General features: G+C 38.1%; 1 protein-coding gene across 1 annotated transcript in view; it reads left to right on the top strand.

Moving 5' to 3' along the window:
* MIPEP (mitochondrial intermediate peptidase) overlaps nt 1-19,161 on the top strand; it is a 66,828-nt gene that overhangs the window by 7,236 nt on the left and 40,431 nt on the right. Inside the window, exons 5-10 of the mRNA XM_058829198.1 lie at nt 144-207; nt 1,886-2,068; nt 4,534-4,690; nt 5,087-5,135; nt 5,775-5,835; nt 6,465-6,517. Of these exons, the coding sequence (XP_058685181.1) occupies nt 144-207; nt 1,886-2,068; nt 4,534-4,690; nt 5,087-5,135; nt 5,775-5,835; nt 6,465-6,517 (567 nt within the window). The remainder of the gene's footprint in view (nt 1-143; nt 208-1,885; nt 2,069-4,533; nt 4,691-5,086; nt 5,136-5,774; nt 5,836-6,464; nt 6,518-19,161) is intronic.

The following is a 19,161-nucleotide window of genomic DNA, read 5'->3' on the forward strand; positions in this document are numbered from 1 at the left end:
TCTAATAAAAAGATTCATATAACTGTGGCAATATTCTCTGTGAAAGACATGAAGCATAAATAACTACTAAAGGCAAAATCTGTTAAGAAATGATGCTTACTATCAAATGAGGCTGTTTTAACAGGGGTTTACTGTATTTTTAGGCGAGTGGCAGAACTTTTTATGTTTGATTTTGAGATCAGTGGCATTCATTTGGATGAAGAAAAGGTAATTTCTGGCTACAATCTATGAACAGAAATTTGTCTGTCTACAAAGACCAGATAATGAAACATGTGGGACATGAAATCACGTAATTCTGGGTCATTTTGTCCTGTGTGGAGCTTTGTCGCCTTAGAAGTGATTAATTTTGTCTATTTTAAATCACTTCTAAAGGAAGTTTTTACATAGTTGGTTGTTCTTCCTGGTTTGGTCCTCATCATTCCTTTCAGTTCTGAGGAGTTATAAGCAAGTCCTGGGATCCTGTTTTCTTTCTTTGGTGTCTACATCAGATATTTAAGATGGCTGCTCAGCTGTCAGAACAACATATTTACAGAGAGGGAAAAGCAGCACTCTGTGCACTTTGTTGGCAGATTAATCAAGTGGAGTGTGTTAGAAGGGGTCAGGTGTGTGTCCAAGCACTCCTGGGGTGCTCACATAACCAGAAGTTGTAAATCTTGTTCAAAATTGAATATCTGAGCATGGCCTGATTACCTGTCTTGGAGCTTTTACATAGTTTTGCAGTAGTTAGTGATGGATATTCCAAACCTAGCAGCTTACACCATGTTCTGTGATATGGATGCTCTATCTGTTCATAGTTCCTGTCACTGTATAAGGTTAATTTCTTTTTCATTTGAGTCATCCCCTCCAAAAAGATCTGTACAAAAGCTTTTCTACCAGATTGATGCTATAGAGTTATTCTGACGATCATGGTTTTAATGGTGTTCTGTGACCTAGAAAATGATTCTAGAATATATTTTTGCAATTTCTTTGTCCAAAGAACAGCCCTGAAACTTCAGCTCTGGGGTTTGTCTGATTTGACTATTGATTCTATGGTGCTTCATCTCCTTTCAGTTACAATTTCATTTATTTTTGCATGTTTTTCTCTTCCTCCTCTGCCTATCCCACTTTTCTTGCTTGCTGCTCAGTGTTTATTTTCAATTCTTATTTAAGACTTTAGAAATCCTTCCTTGCTGTAAGTTGAAGTTTACTTCTGCTACAAAGAATTTCTGCCTTTTAAAATAAAACTCAAAGATATATTTTAAAGATAAAGGGTAGGAATGGGAGGACAGAGATCACATTGCCATTCTTTGGACTCTAAAAGTTATGTTGTATGTGTACCCTCAGCCTTTGTTTTTTTTAGCTATGAACCCAATAGAGACCATACTCTACTAATGTGAGCAAGTTCACTGAAGCAAATCTTGCATGATTAAATGTGTGAAATACTATAATGATAGTGATAAAACTCTAAATCACAAACTCCTAAGAGAAGGATTGAAATACTGTAAATAGTTTACAGTCTCCAGAAAACAACACAATACAAACAGGAAGAAGAGTACTTAATTCTGTATGTGTTTTAGGGTATCTCTCTCAAAGAAGCTTCTTTTTTTATTCAATGTTTTACATAGCAATCAGTTACAAGCTAGCAAAGATTATGTAAATTCTACTTGAACTTCACTGTACATTTTCTTACTGCAGAAACATGGGTATTTTCTTTGAAATATGAATGCTTTGTGAGAATCTGATCTTGTTGATTTGCCCTGCATTATGTCTTCGTTGATTCTGTAGGTATAATCTTAAGTGTTGTATTTTCTGCCTCATTTTTGAAAGAGCCCTTAAGGTTTAAAAACTTTGAGTTCTGCTTGTACTGTGTCTGAAGATATTATTTTGTGCTTTATTTTTCTTACAGCGTAAAAAGGCAGTCGACCTCAATGTCAGAATATTGGATTTATGTAATGAATTTCTGATAGGAACTCACATTCCCAACAAGATTGACAAACATGTTTTGCCAGAACATATTCGGTATAATTTTACAGCTGAAGGCAATTACTTACGAGTTGCTGGTCTACATGCTGATTGTCCTGATGATCTGGTTTGTATTCCTTCACTTTGCTTAGCATCCTTTATGCCAGAGGTGCAGTTATTTGATTAATATCAGTTATTTGATGTGTTAGTGAGGCAAATGCACTGTTATTACTAACAAGGAAAAACTTTTGTAGAGTGTAATGATCAATGGCATATTTGATAGTAGCAGGTATGAAATAATGGCTGTGCAGATCCTGAAAGGCTGGAGGAGGAAGAGGGGCAGAATACAGTCTGGATTTTAGGCAAGCACACTTCAGTTTATTCAGAGGTAGAATCCCATTAAATGCTGTTCTGAAGGGTAAAGGCTTGACAAGCAGACAACTCTTAACAAAGCTTCATCTCCAAAATAGCATATAGCATACATGGAGTGGAATCAGGTACAAGATCCACGGGAGGAATGTAGAAACAATGCCTGTATGTGTAGGATGATGTAGGGAAGGTCAAAGCTCAGCTGCAGCTGTGACTTGGAAGGGACATCAAAAACAACGGGACAGTTACTGATGTATTGGTTCTAAAAGCCTGAGCAAGGAAAACGTGGACTCAGTGCTGGGTAAGGTGGATGACAGTGGCAGCAGACAGATAAGGCTGAGATGCTCATCACTTTCTTTTGCCTCAATGTTCATCAGTGATTTTGGTCCAAGGTAGGAGATTACAGGCTGGATTGGTCGAAAACCAGATAGGTGAAAAAACTAATTTCATGATCACACTCAGAGAGTAGTGGTTGACATGCACCCTACAGGAAGACTGGTAGTGGAGGAACTCTTGCAGGAGTCTGTTCTGGGTTCCCTCATTAACACATTTATCAGTGATGTAGAGGAAGTGACGAGGGCTTGCCTACCAGATTTGCAGGAAAGAGCAAATAGGGAGGAACAATCAATACACTTGAAGGTCAAGGCTGACATTCAGAGTAGCCTAAAAGCTGGGGTAATGCTTCAGTGGCAGTCTTACGTAATTCCAAAAGGATAAGAGAAAAATCATACACCTGGAAATGGAGAATTCCTGGTTATAGGGCAGGCTTGGACTGCCTGGCTGGCAGAGGCCCACAGTGTTGGTGAGCAGAAAACTGGGCATGAGCCAGCAGCGACCCTGGCAGCAAAGGGACCCACAGCATCTGGACTTCTCAGAGCCCCAGGGAAGAGATTAGACCCCCACTCTTCAGGAGGCCACCAAGATGGGCAGTAATGGGAGTGCTTACACTGTGAGGAAGGGCAGAGGGATTTGGGCTTGTTCACCCTGTAGCAGAGAGGGTTTGGGGGGCCCCTGACAGCACTCTGCCAGTACCTACAAGGATGACATGGGGAAGATAGAGCCATGCTCTTCAGCGTGGTGCATGATAGGAGAACAAGTATCAAAAGTCACAGGTTAAGATGAGAAGTGCCAGTTGGAGAAGCTTTTCCTGCTCACAATACCCAAGCAGTAAAATAGTGAGGACATGCTGTTTCTCCCATATATGCAGGGTTTCAGGACCAGACTGGACAAAGCTTTGTGTGACTTGGTCTTAGCTCATAGCTGTCTCCGCTTTGTGAAGGAGGTTGAATTAGAGACCTCATGAAGTTCCCTCCAACCTGAATTATTCTGAAAAAAAATCTTACTTTAGTTATTGTTAATGTTGTTTTTCTAAAAATTAATTTAGAGTTATAAATATAAAATTAATTTAGATTCATTGAAATGTGGCAGTGGCTCCTTAGACTTTTAGATACAATTCTAGGATCAGGAGCATATTAAAACATTCCAGTTTTCTTCCTTCACTTATACTATGTAGAGAGAAGCTTAGTCCAGATGTAGGCAAGTATAAGTTGTTGCTGGATTTCTTGAGTTTATTCCATATGTAGAAAATAAAATTATTTGTGATTGGTTTGTGGAACATAAAAGCATTTTATCAAATTTTAAGAGTCTCCAGGTAGTTTTATTTTCAGTCATGAAAAGACCCAAACTATCTAAAAACACGAGAAAGGGAGAAAGTCTGTGGGCAGATGGGCAGACTAATAGTTTCCTACTACAAAAGAAATAAGGCTTTTCTCTTCCTCTCTTTACTCTCCCCTGACCCCATCTCTTTTTCTTTTCAGATCCTTCCATAAACAAACTTAACTGATATGCAGAGAACAATTTGGGTTTATTTTCAGAAGTTTTAATGAGTTAAGACAGCCCACAGAGAGGTCTGAAAAGCACAGATGTTGGCATAAAGAGGGAGTTGATGAGAAACTGTTGACAGGAGTAGAGAGCGGGACCCTTTTTGGCAGTCTTGATTTCTTAGGCTGTCTCATTGCATTTCCTCATTCCAGTTTTAATGGGTAAGAGAGCTGTAATTGTCAAGCAATTGTAACTACTATTGTTAAAAGGCTTTAGGCCTTTTCCCAACAGTATCAGTGAAATAGGGCTGTTGTGCCAGATCTTCAGTTGCATCACTTGTTACAGTTAAAAATTGCTCTGTAGCAATGTAACTTGCCTTTTTTTTTTTTTCCCTTGTATTAGGTGCGAGAAGCTGCTTACAAGATTTTCCTCCACTCAAACACTCAGCAGTTGGCTCGATTGGAGGAATTGCTTGCAAGCCGAAACAGCCTGGCGCAGTTGGTTGGCTATGACACCTTTGCTCATAGGGCTCTTCAGGGAACAATGGCCAAAAATCCAGGTATAAGGCATGTATGGAAAGACATGTTGAGAAATCAGATTTGTAATGTGTGAGGTCAAAGGTTGTTAGTTTCTTTAGCTAAGTTTACACATACTTCTTCCAGTGAAGTGTTTTATTGCAGTTACATTTTGCTCTATGCCATACTCAGTGCTCACTGTAACAGTACTCACTGAAGAGGATATGGTGTTTTGGTTCAGAATTGATGATCACCCCTTAGATTATGAAGGTGTCATTATCTCAGCACGTAACAAAGTAAACGTAGTACTAAATTCTCTTGAAATCATGTCAATGGAGTAATTTATTAAAAATCTAAAGGAAATTTTGTTTGGAATATTCTCATGTAAATTTAACATCCTTTAGGGAAAAATAATTTTAATATTTTTTCCTTCCATCTAGAAACAGTAAGACAATTTCTGGAGAAGCTTTCTGAGCAGTTGTCTAAAAGGTATGTCTTTTTCACTAAGTGTTTTTTTAACCATACCCTTTATTTCAAGAATAGAGGGACTTGTGCACTAATAAATTAGTCAGTGCTGCTATTATGTGCTCTAATGAAACAAAAACTGAGACTTCCCAAAAATTTTGAGAGAAGGCTATTTACTTAGAATAAATTCTGTGTCTGTGATCAGAGAACACCCAGGACTGAATGTAAGAAATGCAGTGTACAGCAAACAAGAAGACGAAGTTGAAGTGCAGAACACCTTTCCTGGTCTTGATGCCATATGCACAACTCCATATATTTTGCATCTCAAAACAAATTTCCCTGTTTGTCCCTCTTGCCACCCTGAGCTCCACACAGCACAGAACAGTCTCATCACTGGGTATAAATTAGGTGTGTTGTAAGAATGGCAGTGCTTTGGAGCTGTACAACTGAAAGAAGAGTGACGTAATTTGAAAATACTTGAATGGCAGCAGCAGAGTGAAAAGGTTTTTCTACTCTTGTATGAGGGCCTGCCATTTTGTATAGTCATTCTAAATAGTACTATAAATCTCTGATGATGGACATTTTATTAGGATGGAATATTATCATGTATTTCACTGCTCAAAAATCTTCCATTAACATTTTCCTCATAAAAATATTTTTCAGAACTCAAAAAGACTTTGAAATGATGACAAAGATGAAAATGAAGCTCAACCCCCACAATTCAGTAAGTTACATTTCCATATGTGATTGTTTTGTTTCTTTAAAAAAAATATTGTATAAGGTAATCATGTTCTACAATTACTTCTACTTTAGTGTACAAGATGTAGTAGAATTAGAAACATTCTCTCTTCTGGCTTCAAATGCTTTGTGACTACTTAGTTGCTGTATTAAAACCAAGTATTGAGAGAGCTGTTGGTTTGTACAAAGTAATATTGAGAAAACCAGAACATAAAGCAGTGAAAGGGAGTATCACTTTGCTTTGAATTAATTGACTCATTTGAGAAATAAAGGCTGTACTTTAGGTTAGATTCAAGTCCAGTTTATATACTACATTAAATGTATCTTAATGCTGTACATATCTAGGTTTATCTTTTTATTTGAACTGAGTGTATTTCTTGAAATCTGATATGAAGTCCTATCATATAGTTGTATGAGAAGACCGATCTTCAAGAAATGTTAAAAAAGTTTTCAGGTTATGGTATATGATGCTATTTTTGGTTTGAGCCCTGTTTCCCATTATGTTTTAAAATTCTGTGACTTGCTGAAACTGCAAAAATACTCAAGCGAAGCAAAACTTACTTTGAGTTCACTTGTTGTCCATTGTTGTAATTATAAGCTGGAATTCTCTTTCAGATGCTGATGCCATGGGATCACCCCTACTACAGTGGAGTCCTTCGTGCTGAGAGGTAAGCTCCTTATGTTCCTGATTGTAATGTAAATGAGTGTCCTTGCAATAAAGACAAAAAAAGTACTCAATATAAACAGGATTTCTTTCTTCGAAGATGTACCTCAATATGAAAAAATAAATATTATCTAGTGGGAGAGTAACATTTTGTAACATTTTTTAGTTACTGCTGAAATGCCTGTATGGTATTCCATGGCCCTTGTGTTGTTATGCAGGGAAGTATTGGCCCTCTCTGAAGATAAAGAGGATGAAGTAGTTTCAGAACAGATAGAAGATCTTTATTGTTTTGCTTTTAGTTCTTAGCTGGGCTGTAGTATTGTTTAAAAATAAATTTTGAACACTGACTACAATTCAACTCCTCTTATAATTTTAACTTCATTGTGCTTCTTACCAAATGTACAACTTTATCCTCTTCTACATGCTTGAAATAGCAACTTGTTCAGTAAATCTTTGCTGCTTATGGATAGAATCGTTCTTATCTCTCTTGCAAAGACTGGGAAATAAATCCTTAACACAGATTTAAATAGTGCACAGGGCCTTTGCACATAATGAGATGTCAGCTCTGAAAGATGTAAGCCCTGCATGTTGCCTTTATTAGATCAGCAGCAGTCACCTTTTAAGTTTCTGTTGGATAAGATAATTGAAAATTATTCTGCTCTCACAAGGGGGTTAGAAAAAAATGTTCCTTCACTGCAGATCTACAGTTTTTTGTTTTTTAAAAAAAGAGACTGGATGTATCTGATTAAAACAGTAGTTTTCTCTGGGTCTGGAAAGCTGTGACAGTATAGACATAGTATGGAAGGATTGTCAGCAGCTGGCCAGGTTGTTTTCAGAACTGGTGTGTGCCACAAGAGTTAGAGCATTAGGTGTAGAAGGCACTGTGTTTGTTACTTCTCCTGGAGGAGTGTCTTCTGATGCTGATTGTCCTTAGTCTTACTGTCCTTCTTAGATCACCTCATGAAGCTAACCATCTCATAATTGAGTTACTGATGATCACAAGTAGATTATTCTGCTCTTTTTGGCATTAGAAAGAAAAATGTTTCCTTTCCTTGGAGGCCTTTGTAAGAGACCCAATTAAGTTACTTTAAGAATTGCACAGTGGCTTTGTGAAGGGAGAGCTGCAGATAAAACAGACATAGACATTCGAAGTGTATCTTCGCTGGTTTTTTTTGTATCCAGGCACCAAGTCTGGAAGTTGGATCAGTGTGAAGAGTCTCCTGAATCTATGTAGGGCCTCCTTGATTACAATGCAGGGTTGGGGCCCAATGTTTTTCTCCCTCCAGTTTGGGCAGGACTACTTGTTTCTGGCAGGTATACAAGAACCTACAAGACCAGGGGAAAAAAATAGTAGTTTCCTTTCTATTGTGTGCAGAGCTGCTTTGCTTTAGCACAGTAGTGTAGATTTTTCACAGTTCTGTTATCTGGATGGTTGTCTGTCCTTGGAAAAAGTGTTTGATCTAACTGACTGAACAAGGCTTTACATTTATTCTGCTCATATTGTGGGTGTTTAACAGGGTAGTGGATAGTCAGCTCTGTAAAGTAAAACTAACATTTCCCCTGCAGAGTGTCAAGGACTGTGCTTTATGAAACTAGACAGTAGTCAGAGTATTCATACAGCAACCAGAGGATGGGAATATACCTTGTCATGTCTGTACCCTAAATGCCTTGTTACCCAAATGGAATCTCCTATCCTTTATCTTGTATTTGTTCTTACCTTGTTTGACCACATCCCTTCTTGAATACCCTGTGGATGCTATCGTATGTTCAGTTCAGCACTTTTGTAACTGGAAGATGAGAGCTGTATCTGTCACACAAACATTCATGCTTGGCTGGAGTTTGACTTTTGGCTATTTGTTGTTACTCTCATCCTAACTAAGCCAATTATCTTGTAGTATTAAATTATTCATCTAAGGAAAAGTGATGTTGTCTTTCTTGGTTGGTAGGTTTTTTCCCATGAGAAAGTGATTGAATGCTTTTTTTAAAAAAAAAATATATATATTTTAAATGTATAAGCTCAATAAATAACTTCGATTTTATTTTGCATTTTTTCAACTTGTAATCACAAAATATGTTTTCAAGCAAGATGCACTTAACTGTCATGCATTTCTCTTGTTCTTTGTTTAGTCTATTATGTTTTTTATTTTTGTGCTTTGAGGATTTCTTTCTTTAGGAAGAAATTTACTTTTAGCTTTAGGTCTTTAACAGAAATGCCATGGTTGTATTTGTAGTAATGCTGCACAGAGCATGGCTTATGTATTTGTCTCTCATGTTTTGGGACTTAGTGGTAGTTTGTGTGGTGGATTTTTGTATTAGGAATTTCTCTTCTGCTTAGTAAAACATTTTTACTGAAATGGAAGCAAATGTATGCTTTTGGGTATTCCTTTTGGACTATGTTTGTCACCATGGCTCCAGCTGAAGTACAGACCCACAGTTTCCTAGGTATTGTCAGGTACATAAGAAGCAGATTACAAATGTAGGTATAAAGGAAGAGAATACGGGGATTTAGTTCTTGATTAAGTAACTCAGCACTAGGGGGTGCAAGAAATATTAGATTGAAAATTAGTGTGTCTGCTGGAAAATGTTTACTGTGCCTTAGTTTGACCTATTCAACCATTCCACTTTAGTCCTCCAGATTTTGACCAGCTGCATCTCATATAACACTGAAACTCATGACATTTTTTCAATGTGTCTGTTTTATATTTGCAGCATGTTGTATATTTTAACTGTATTTATATATTTTATCTTCTAAATATACATTTAGTCTTCACTGTAACAGGATTAAGGAAACAAATCCTTCACTAGTTTTGAGAGGTAGATATTTACTTCTGAAGGATGCAGGATGCCCTCACGCGTTTGGGCTGTAGAGTTTTGATGCTATTTGCTGTCGCACTGGGTTGTTTTTTGTCGCTGCTTTCCACGGCATTTCCGACCGTCGCTGCTGTTCTGCCACTTGATCAGCAGGAGACGCTGCAGACTCAAGCCACACAGTTGCGGTTTTTCTGTCTAAACCCGGCCGCAACAATTTTGATTCTGTCAGCTTTCACCAAGTCTTTTCCCTGGAAACTTGATCCTACTTCAAAAGTGTAAGCCTCCCATTGATGGGAACAGGATATTTTACTTTTTTTTTTTTTCCCAGACTATGTTAAGTAGCCTCTCTGGCTTTAAACCTACAGTTAAGATAGTGTTTTTGTAGCTATAGTTTAAGAGGCAGGGAAAATACATACCGGTATAAATGTACTGTTAAGAGAAACAGGAGACAAAAGTCTGAAAATCAGGGTAGTAGTATCTTAAAAGAAGATAGAGTAATTAGGAGAACCTCAAGAATTTTGGCAGGCTAAGGGTAATAAACCAGTGAATGCTAGAACATGCTTCAGCATCTAACAAGAAAATGTCTAATACGTATATTATAAAAATAATAGCGTTGCATTTTAGTGCAGACAAGTACCCAGGTATTAATTAAATTGCATTACTTCTCAGTAAATGCAGCTGTAATTCACAAGTCCCTGATCTTGCAAAGATGTGGTAGTCCTGCTGACTTCTTCTAGGTCAGAGGAAAAAACACAATAGAAAATCGCCCCAAAATGCTGTGGGAGACTTTTTGAAGTCAGCCTTGAAGGTAGGATTGGCTGTGCTTAGTCACGTCTGACAGAGGTGCAGAACTGTTCTGCACAAAAAATGTTCAGAACCATCAGCAGTGAGCTTTGTGTATTTGATATTGACTCCTGTTTCCTTAACCTGTGGTTCTTGCCAGGCTGGGTTGACTTCACTGGCTATAATTCGCTGTGGAATTTTGCCAAAATGTCCCAGATTTTATTCACCTTGAAGCTGGGATGTGCTTGCAGATTACTGACTCTGTGCTGGTCCCTTTCTTTAGGACTACAAAGAAAGGAAATAAGACCAGCCTTGAGGATGACAGATCAGTACAAAAATAAGTTAGTTTCCTGATGTTAGGAAAGAGAAGCCACCATGACAGCTTTTTTGGATCTTGGGGTGCCATCTTAGCAGAAATTAGGATTAAATCACCTCCTTTCTTGTTGGGACTGTATGTAGGTTACTGGCTTCTGGGGAGGGTGGTCACCACTTCTGGGTTTTTCAGAGGAGGAGGTTCAGTACCAAGGTATGAAAATGGGACTGGTTGTTTCACAAGTTCCTGAAAGCTGCAACTAATATTGATGTTTGCGAGTTACTAGTAAAGAAACTTGTTCATGGCTGCTTTTTGTAAGTTTATTTTTTAGTTTCATGAAAGACTGTTCTGTCTCAGGAATGCCATGTGGAAATATAGCCCAGACCCTTTGCAGAACGTGTGAGAAACCTGTCACTCTGTTCAATTTGAAAGCTGAAGTGGAAAAGTAATGCAAAATGTAACCAGGAAGTCTTTTAACCAAAGTGCTCAGAGAGAAGGAGAACTTTCTGTAACAAACAATTTATAAGAAAGGGAAGGTAACCTTCTGTTAAATCAGCTAATGTAGGTTTAAGTCACTTTAAACTCACCAGTCACTAAAACTGGTGAATTAAGCTTTTTGGAGGGAAACCTGAAAGTTATTGAAAAGCATTGCTGTGAGGCAGAATTCAGCTTTCAAGAATTACTTCTTTATTCAAAATACTGTGGAAGAACAAAGAAATGGTTGATTTGAAAACTAAGTCAAATCTAAAAGTTGCGTGCAGTGTTGATAAAAATATTCCAAATTACCCCTTGACCTCCTCCAAAATATTCTAGGAAGTACAATTAACAGAAAGTAAAAAAGGAATGTGAAAAACAGGTGCTACTTTATGGTTGATGAGAGTACAAAGGCTTTCTATTATTACTATTATTGTTTTTATACTTAAGAAATCCAGAGTCTTCTATAAATCATGGTTAAGAGTCTCTCTTTAGGTAAATAATTAAATTTCATAGTCTGGCATGTAATGAAAATTGGAAGGGGTTTTCCTTGTCTTGATCTCTTCAAGTTAACCTGAGGGGTTCATCTCACTTTTTATCTTCAGTAACTAGATCTTTTCAAGTTTCTTTGAAAGTTTTGACAGGATCTGTTTTATTAGAGATAGTTAACTTTGTCTTCTATATTTTTTGTGGATGTCAACAGAGTAATAATTTTTCTCACAAAAAAACCCCAAAGAAGTCAGGATATATCAGGGACTACATTTAATAGCCACTTATAAGAATTTTTGCCTGGCAGCTAATTTGTGATTGTTAAGAGTCTGAATGCTTGTGTTCTGAAGAGCAGGGATCCTGATACAAATATCCCTAATGTTCAATTTTATAAAAAGCATTCTTAATAGAATAGATGAAAGTCATGTTGCACAAAACAGTCTTAGCCTTGTTCCACAGATACAGCTTAAATGAAAGTGATTTTAGGAGTCTGCATTTTAGTTAGACTCAGTGAAGTCATACAAGCTTAGAAATAATTATTTATAATCACATACTACATCTTTGTCTCTCACAGGGGCACAGCCTTTTTGTTTGAAGCCTACTGTTCTTGAAGAATAACCAAACCTCATTGTGTCAGTTAACTTCTTTTTATAATCTTTTTTTTTAATTGGTTTAGCTATTTTGCTTCTCTTAAAAATACTGCTGGGCTGTAAACTGTGAAAGTAAAGTGTCTGGATTTCTTAAATGTAGTTTATCCTTTAATAAAAAGCAGGAATTTCCATTAAAGAAACTACAGCTTTCTTTGATATTTCTGCTTTTGTTAGGAGGGTACCGAGATTTCGTAAAATTACTGGGCTCACATTTGGACATAGAGTGTATAAGAAAATTTTCATTCTTTCTTGGGCTCTGTTATAAATACAAAGGCTTTGGCATTTGAAATCAGATGTTCATAGTGAATTATGTTACTGGAATATACACAATGAATACAGAGCAATCCTATTATGTTCAAGTTTATGTATCTCAGTCTTTTACATTTTTCAACATGTAAGCATGAGAGTTATGCAGTTCTGCAGGAGAAACAAATAATTTAGGGTTCATTATTACAATAAAAGGGACCTCTTTGAGTCTTGATTTTTATCTTTCTTAAGTCAAAGCAGCTTAACTGAAAGTCTGGCAGAGAGAAAAATATTCTTTTCCACTGTAGAGGAGTTCATGTATATATTTGTTGGTGCTGTTACTGATTTATGCAAAGGTGAGTGTGTGTTGGTGTCCACTTTTTTTTACATAAACGTTACATTTCCTACATCAAAACTAAAAGCAACCTTTTAAAAAAAAATATTCATATCTAGGCATGTACAAAATCCTTGATTTCAGGAAGTCTTTTTCAGATTAATCATTGTGTTTTCTGATGGGTGTGTGTATGTCTGTAACGGATAGAAGTTTTGATATTTCCTTTTCCTGATCTTCCAGAATTAGATTCAGATCCTTTAAGTTTCATATAGTGGCTTAAGAAAATTTATGTAGTCAAGTTCAAGGTTAGTTGGGAAAATCTTTTTGTAGCTGTGCAAATTGCAAATATCAAAAATCAGTCCGTACCTGCAGTTTTTTTACCTGAGATACAGTAAAAGAAATGTTACATGGTAAGAAATCTTTTTGACTGGAGTATGTAGTTCTCTGCAAAGTTAACATCGTCTGAGATACATCTCTTTTGCCTGCATTTTCAAAGGCATATTCCCATAGAAAATGCAGTGCTCTTCATCTTTTTGGTATTCATCTATACAACATGCAGTCCAGTCAGGAAAGCCCAAGTTCCAGAAAGAAGCAAAAGGTTATAGCTGAGCTCTAGACTTGTGCTAGTTACAATTGATACCTTATTAAGCTTGAAAGTGTTATAATATTTGTGTTTGCCCTTTTCTTGTGACATAGGCATCCAAAGGCCCAGAACTCACATTTTAAGCAAAAGTGTATCCAGACAGTGTGTTCACTTCTTGCCCTGGCTTGCATAGCTGCCCTGAATTATTTTTGTTCCTTAGGAAGTGCTGTAACCACATTTCCACATGTTTGCTGGCTTTGGAGACAGCAGTACAACATTTTGCTGGTGATGTTACTCTGCTATGTGCATCGTTCTCCCTGCTGCAGAGTCTGTCAGCTCTTCTGGGGCTGCAAATTGTGACACACAAGAATACCTGTCTTCCAGTTCTTCTTTGCAGTAGTTACTGTCACTAGATGCTGTCTGTCTGCAGAACATTAACCTTTCTTCCTAGCAGCAGTAACCCTTAGCAGAAATTTTACTGGTAGCAGGGTGTCTGTTACTGTAGTTCAGTGTGGGTCATGATAATTTCCTTTCTGATTCCTTTTCCCAAAAATACTTGAGTGCACTTCCTGTAGGAGATAAAATCATAACTTGTCTGAATAAATGTGGAGGCAGCTTGCCAAAGAGTGTGCTCATAATAAAGCAGCTGCTTCTTGAAGTTTTATTTCAGTTTTTTACTGTTTGTTTTAAATAGAAGGCACAAAGCTGTACAACTATTCAAGCTCACAATTAATAACAGCTTGAAAATTGTGCATGAAGTGATTCTTAGAATGGTTGCCGCTTTAACATGTGTAATAAAAATAATTATATGCACAGTAGGGTCACCAACATTTATTAACCTATAGATTATGAAGATTGCTGACTAGTGAGCATTTCAGGGGAAGGCTAAGCTATAGCACTTTGGAAAGACTACTCCTTTTTATGTAGAGTCAGGCAGTGTCAGCTAATTCATTAACTGAAGTTGTTGTCCTTTCATTATGTTGATTGAAAAGTAATGTGCAGTGGAATCCCAGAATCACAAAATCGTTAGGGTTGAAAGAGACCTCTGGAGATAATCTAGCCCAACCCCCTGCCAAGACAGGAATGCCTTGGTTTTGGTAGGGTTTTGTTGGAAGGCTTTAGTCTGCATTAACAAATACACTTGGTTTCATGTTTGAAAAAAAGGGATCAAAGAAGCACCATACACCTGGGATAGAAGATGGGGTACTTGAAGTTTTCCCTTTAGCTTCAGAAGAAATTAATTTTACAGTCTTGGATCAGCCCTCAAAAAGGCTCTGCATCCTACACAGACAAGCTCTGTCTTTGTAACTGGGCAATTTAAAATGCTAAAGTAGTGTATTGAGAGAAGTCTTAGTCCTGAAGTTTTATGTGGTCTTTTAGAAAATTTGGCCCAGGTCAGAGTGTGTTTTGAAGATACAACTTGAGACCCTTTAACAGCATGAGAATTTTCATTCAAAGGACTGAGGGAAGAGAAGTTTGGATTGCTGTCACAATCACAGTCGCCATTGCTGCCAGGAGGTTGAGCTACCATGTTTTTAGATTGGTATGAATTTGAATGCCAAAGTACTATGCCTGGGAAATATATTCCTGCAGTTCCACTAATGTGATGAAGCTGTCAGTAACTGAGATTGGGTAATCATTTGCTAGCTAACAGATGCTTTTTTTTTGTCATCTGGAAACAATGAAGTTGCTAATGACTGCTACCATTTGAGTGTCTGAAATCAACCAAGAATCTTCAGCCAGGGAACATCTAATTTGTAAACACTTCCAAATACTTTTCTACCCACACTCATATGCCACATTTAAATTTTAGAGATCTAGTAGAGATTGCAGCATTTCCTGTTCTGTTCATTGAGTATTTTTATTTTTTGGGGAAGTTTCAAATCTTTTAATTTCTTCCCTTTTCCTCATTGTCCTCTAATCTTGCCTAGTGTTACACCTTTTATTTTCCAGTGAGTAGCATTAAATTTGAAGGTAGATGCTCAGAAAAGAGTCAGTCATAAGTTTGCTCTTGCCACTGAAAAGTAAGATCGCCTATCAGTAATAATTCCAGGAACTGAGGTTTTGGTTAGAGAACATCAGTTTCAGATGGCTGAGGTTTTGGCTAATTGCTGTTCTTAAGTAAGCCCAAAGAGAAAGTTTTCCTGGAATCAGTGCAAGTTTGGGGTTAGGTTTTCTTCAGTTATAGTTGGTTGTACTAAATTTGTGAAAGTAGAGTTCATGTATGAGGTAGGACCAAATTCAAAACTTGGGAATTGAATCTGTGTTTTGGTGTCTGGAATGATTACTGCTTAGTGGGTATAGACTGGTATGTAGACAAAGGTTTTTGAAGATGCATTACACACTTATTGGAGGAGTGGCTTTTTTTTTTTCAGTAGCCAGTACTCATTTTGAAATATTACTGGTTATTATCATTTGATTGTGATAATTGCACTATATTATGGGTTTTAACCCCTTTCTTCATAACTCCTAGGACACTGCACTGGCTAGCAAACAAACAATGGATTCCAGATAACTCAAGGTATATAATATAATCTGCACTGGCTGCCAGGTGTGTCCAAAATTAATTTTAGTATTGGATCTGTGGCATTCTAAACACTAGTGGTATTTGAGGATTTTTTCACTAACTTCAGCTTTGATCTTTTTTTGCACAGTGGTGTAATAGGCGAGGCAGAAATGGACAATTGAGATCCAAACTAGAAACATTTTTGTTCTGGCATTCTGCATTAAAAAATGTAGTTTTTCAAAACTTTTTTAGACTTTCCGTTGGCAAGAACAACATTAACACACATCTTTCATTAAATGTGGGAGACAATGTTCTACCAGAAGGGACTGACATTAACTTTGTGTAGTTTCTATTAAAGTGGTTGTTTAGTCAGGACTTCATTGTACTCAAAATGTCAAGATTGTGACATCTTCAAATATTAGCCAGAGTAGGGGGCTAGTTTCTCTGGGGAGTCTGCCTTAAGGCATTATAGTCTGTTACTGCTATTTTTCAGGGTGGGAGGGTAGATAAGTATAATGCTTTTTCAAAGGACGAAACTGTTACAGACTGATTTCCTGCCACCACCCCAACCCCTCACCCCACTTAGGACAGTGGCAGTATATTACAAAGTACTTATCAGAAAGCCTTCTTCACATCCTTTTCATCCTCGGGTAGGGTCATGGGGACATTCTGCACATTAAAGGAGTACTGAGAATGAGGAAGAAGTAGGCATTGATCTTCTCCCTGCAATATATTAGTGTCAGCTATTCTATTCATGAAGAAATATCATTGCTTTCTCCTGCTAGTATGTATTCGTGTTCTTGACAGGAATGAAATTACGTGAAAATTAGTTTCAGAGGTTGTATTTTCCCACCCCTCCAGCAAACACATTAATCCAGTATTTCAAGCTAATGTTGTAATCCTTTGCAGTTAGTACGGAACATTGTCTTCCTCTGATAAAGCTGGAATCTATCTCATATTGCAGCTGTGTGCTCTTAGTCCTAGGTTCCATATGACACCTTCACATAATAGGTGAGGTTGGAAGTTTGCTCCAGAGGTCATCTGGTCCAGCCCCCTGCTAAAGCAGGGTCCCCTAGAGCTGAGTGTCCAGGATCACGTCCGGGCCCCTCTTCAGTATCTCCAAGCTACAGGACTCCATAGACTCTAGGGGTAACCTGTGCCACTGCTTGCTAATCCTCACTGGGAAAAAAATGTTTCCTGATGTTAAGATGCAACATCTCATGCGCCGTTCTGTGCCCATTGCATCTGATCCTGTTGCTGGGCAGCACTGAGAAGAGCCTGGCTCTGTCCTCTATGCACCCTCCCTTCAGGAATTTCTAATCCTTATTAAGATCCCTCTGAGCCTTCTCTTTCCCAGGCCAAACCAGCATGGCTGTGTCTCTCTTTTTCTGATGAGCCAAGCACTGGCCACACCACTTCAACACTGGACACAGTGCTGAGTAGAGCAGAAGGATCATCTCCCTCAGCATGCTGGCCATGCTCTTCCCAATGCACCCGGGATGCTGTTCACCTTCTTTGTGGCAAGGGGCCCTCGCTGGATCGTGTTTAACTTGGCGTCCACCAGGACCCTCAGGTCCCTGTCTGCAAAACTCCTTTCTTGCTGGGTCTGGGTGTCCTCCAGCACATATTGGTGCCTGGGGTTGTCCTCCCAAGGTGCAGGGGAGAACCTTTTGAACTTCTTGAAGTTCATTTATCGTGTAAACCTGTAAAGGTCCCAGTGGCTGGAAGCAAGGCCCTCTGACAGATCAGCCACTCCTCCCAGATTAGATGACAGTTTGGTGTTACCTGCCAACAACTGGACAGGACTGGACCCGGTATTGACCTCTGGAGCGCACTGCTGGTCCTTGGCCTCCAAGCAGCCATTGTGGCACTGATCACCTCCCTCTGGGCCCTGCCATTCAGCCAGTTTTCTGTCTGCTTATCCAGCCCATACATTGACAGCTTCTCTGCAAGGATCTTATGGGATCATTTGACACAGGAAGCGCAAAAGGACTCACTGAAGTCTGGGGAGGTGACGTGCACTTCTCTCCCCTTTTCTGCCAGGCCAATTATTTCATCATATAAGGTTATCAGGTTATTTAAGCATGACTTGCCTTTGGTGAATCTATGCTGAGTACTCCTGGTGACTTTCTTGTCTTTCATGTATTTGGAAATGGTTTCCAGGGTTAGCTGGTCCATCAAAAAAATTCAGCTCTTTAGAAAATTTTGAGCAGTCTCTACACATCTTTTGATTTTTCTTATTTCTTGTGTAAAAGTTATCTAATTTCAAGAAATGTTTTCAAGGGTGCTGTTTTTTAATTTCATATTATTTTTATGTTCTCTTATCCTGCAGATGAACTCACTGTTGGGAGTTACATGTTTTAATTTCTTGCAGCTGTGAAAATCTGATGTTTTGTTATGAGTGTGAGCTGTTGGTAGTGTTAAATTTTGATTGACTGAAGTGTGTGCTTCTAGTACTGTATCATATGGGTTCTTTATTGAAATACCTCATATGCTTGTCTCTCTTCTCCCACTGGACAGGGAGGAAATGGCACAGGAACCCTGAATGATGCTGGATGTCTGGGGGGAGGAGGGTGTGCAGGCTTTGCACATAAGCATAGCTTTGGCAGCACTGATTAAAATGCACTCAGCAAAAAAGCCCTGCAGAGAGCCCTTGTGCAATGAAACCACTTGAGCTTGTCTGTGTTGTGTATTGAGACAGTACTTTTGTAGCCAGATATTAGTTGAAGAAGCAATTCTTAGAATTGCAAATGGAAAACTCAGCATACTATTCATAGTGGCATATAGGATGATAGTACAAGATTTTAAAGTGATATGACAAAGAACAGTTCTGAACTATTATGGAGGTTCTTATGATTTTCTGCCAAAAGAAGGGTTGTTTTAACAGGTCTTGTCTGTATATAGGGAGAGCTTCAGAGCAGAATCAGGACATCTGAACGATTTAGTGGTGTGTTTCAGTTTTCACGGTAATAGTCTGGGCGATCACTGGGCGATTCTATAAATGTGTGGAGAGATCTCAGATTTACCTCCTAAAGCTTTCCAAAAAGTGCCACTGTTGAGAGCATTGCAATTCTTAGGAATTACTGACTAAAATTCTTAGGATATTCAACACATACCCTGTAATTCTGTACTTTGAGGTGGAAGGGGGAGCTTTGCAGGTCAGTCAGTATCCTTTATACTCCAAGTTTCTGTGGCTTACATGAAAATTAACTCATCTCTTCTGCTTTCTTTTAGAGACTTGCTTTCAGTCTTTTTATCAAACTTGATCTAAAGTGATTTATGTCAGGCTTATTTCCTTGGGTGTAATGACCTTTTGAGTAAGAAGTAAAATGTGCATATGGAAACATGCAGAGTATGAATTTGAGTGTGAAGATCTTGAAAAAATGTGTCAATATGACAGAAGCAAAATCTGTTTTATTTTCTGTGTTCCAGTATAGTTAAGTATAGAATGGAATACGC

This window comes from Poecile atricapillus, chromosome 1, assembly GCF_030490865.1.
Source record: "Poecile atricapillus isolate bPoeAtr1 chromosome 1, bPoeAtr1.hap1, whole genome shotgun sequence".
NCBI lineage: Eukaryota > Metazoa > Chordata > Aves > Passeriformes > Paridae > Poecile > Poecile atricapillus.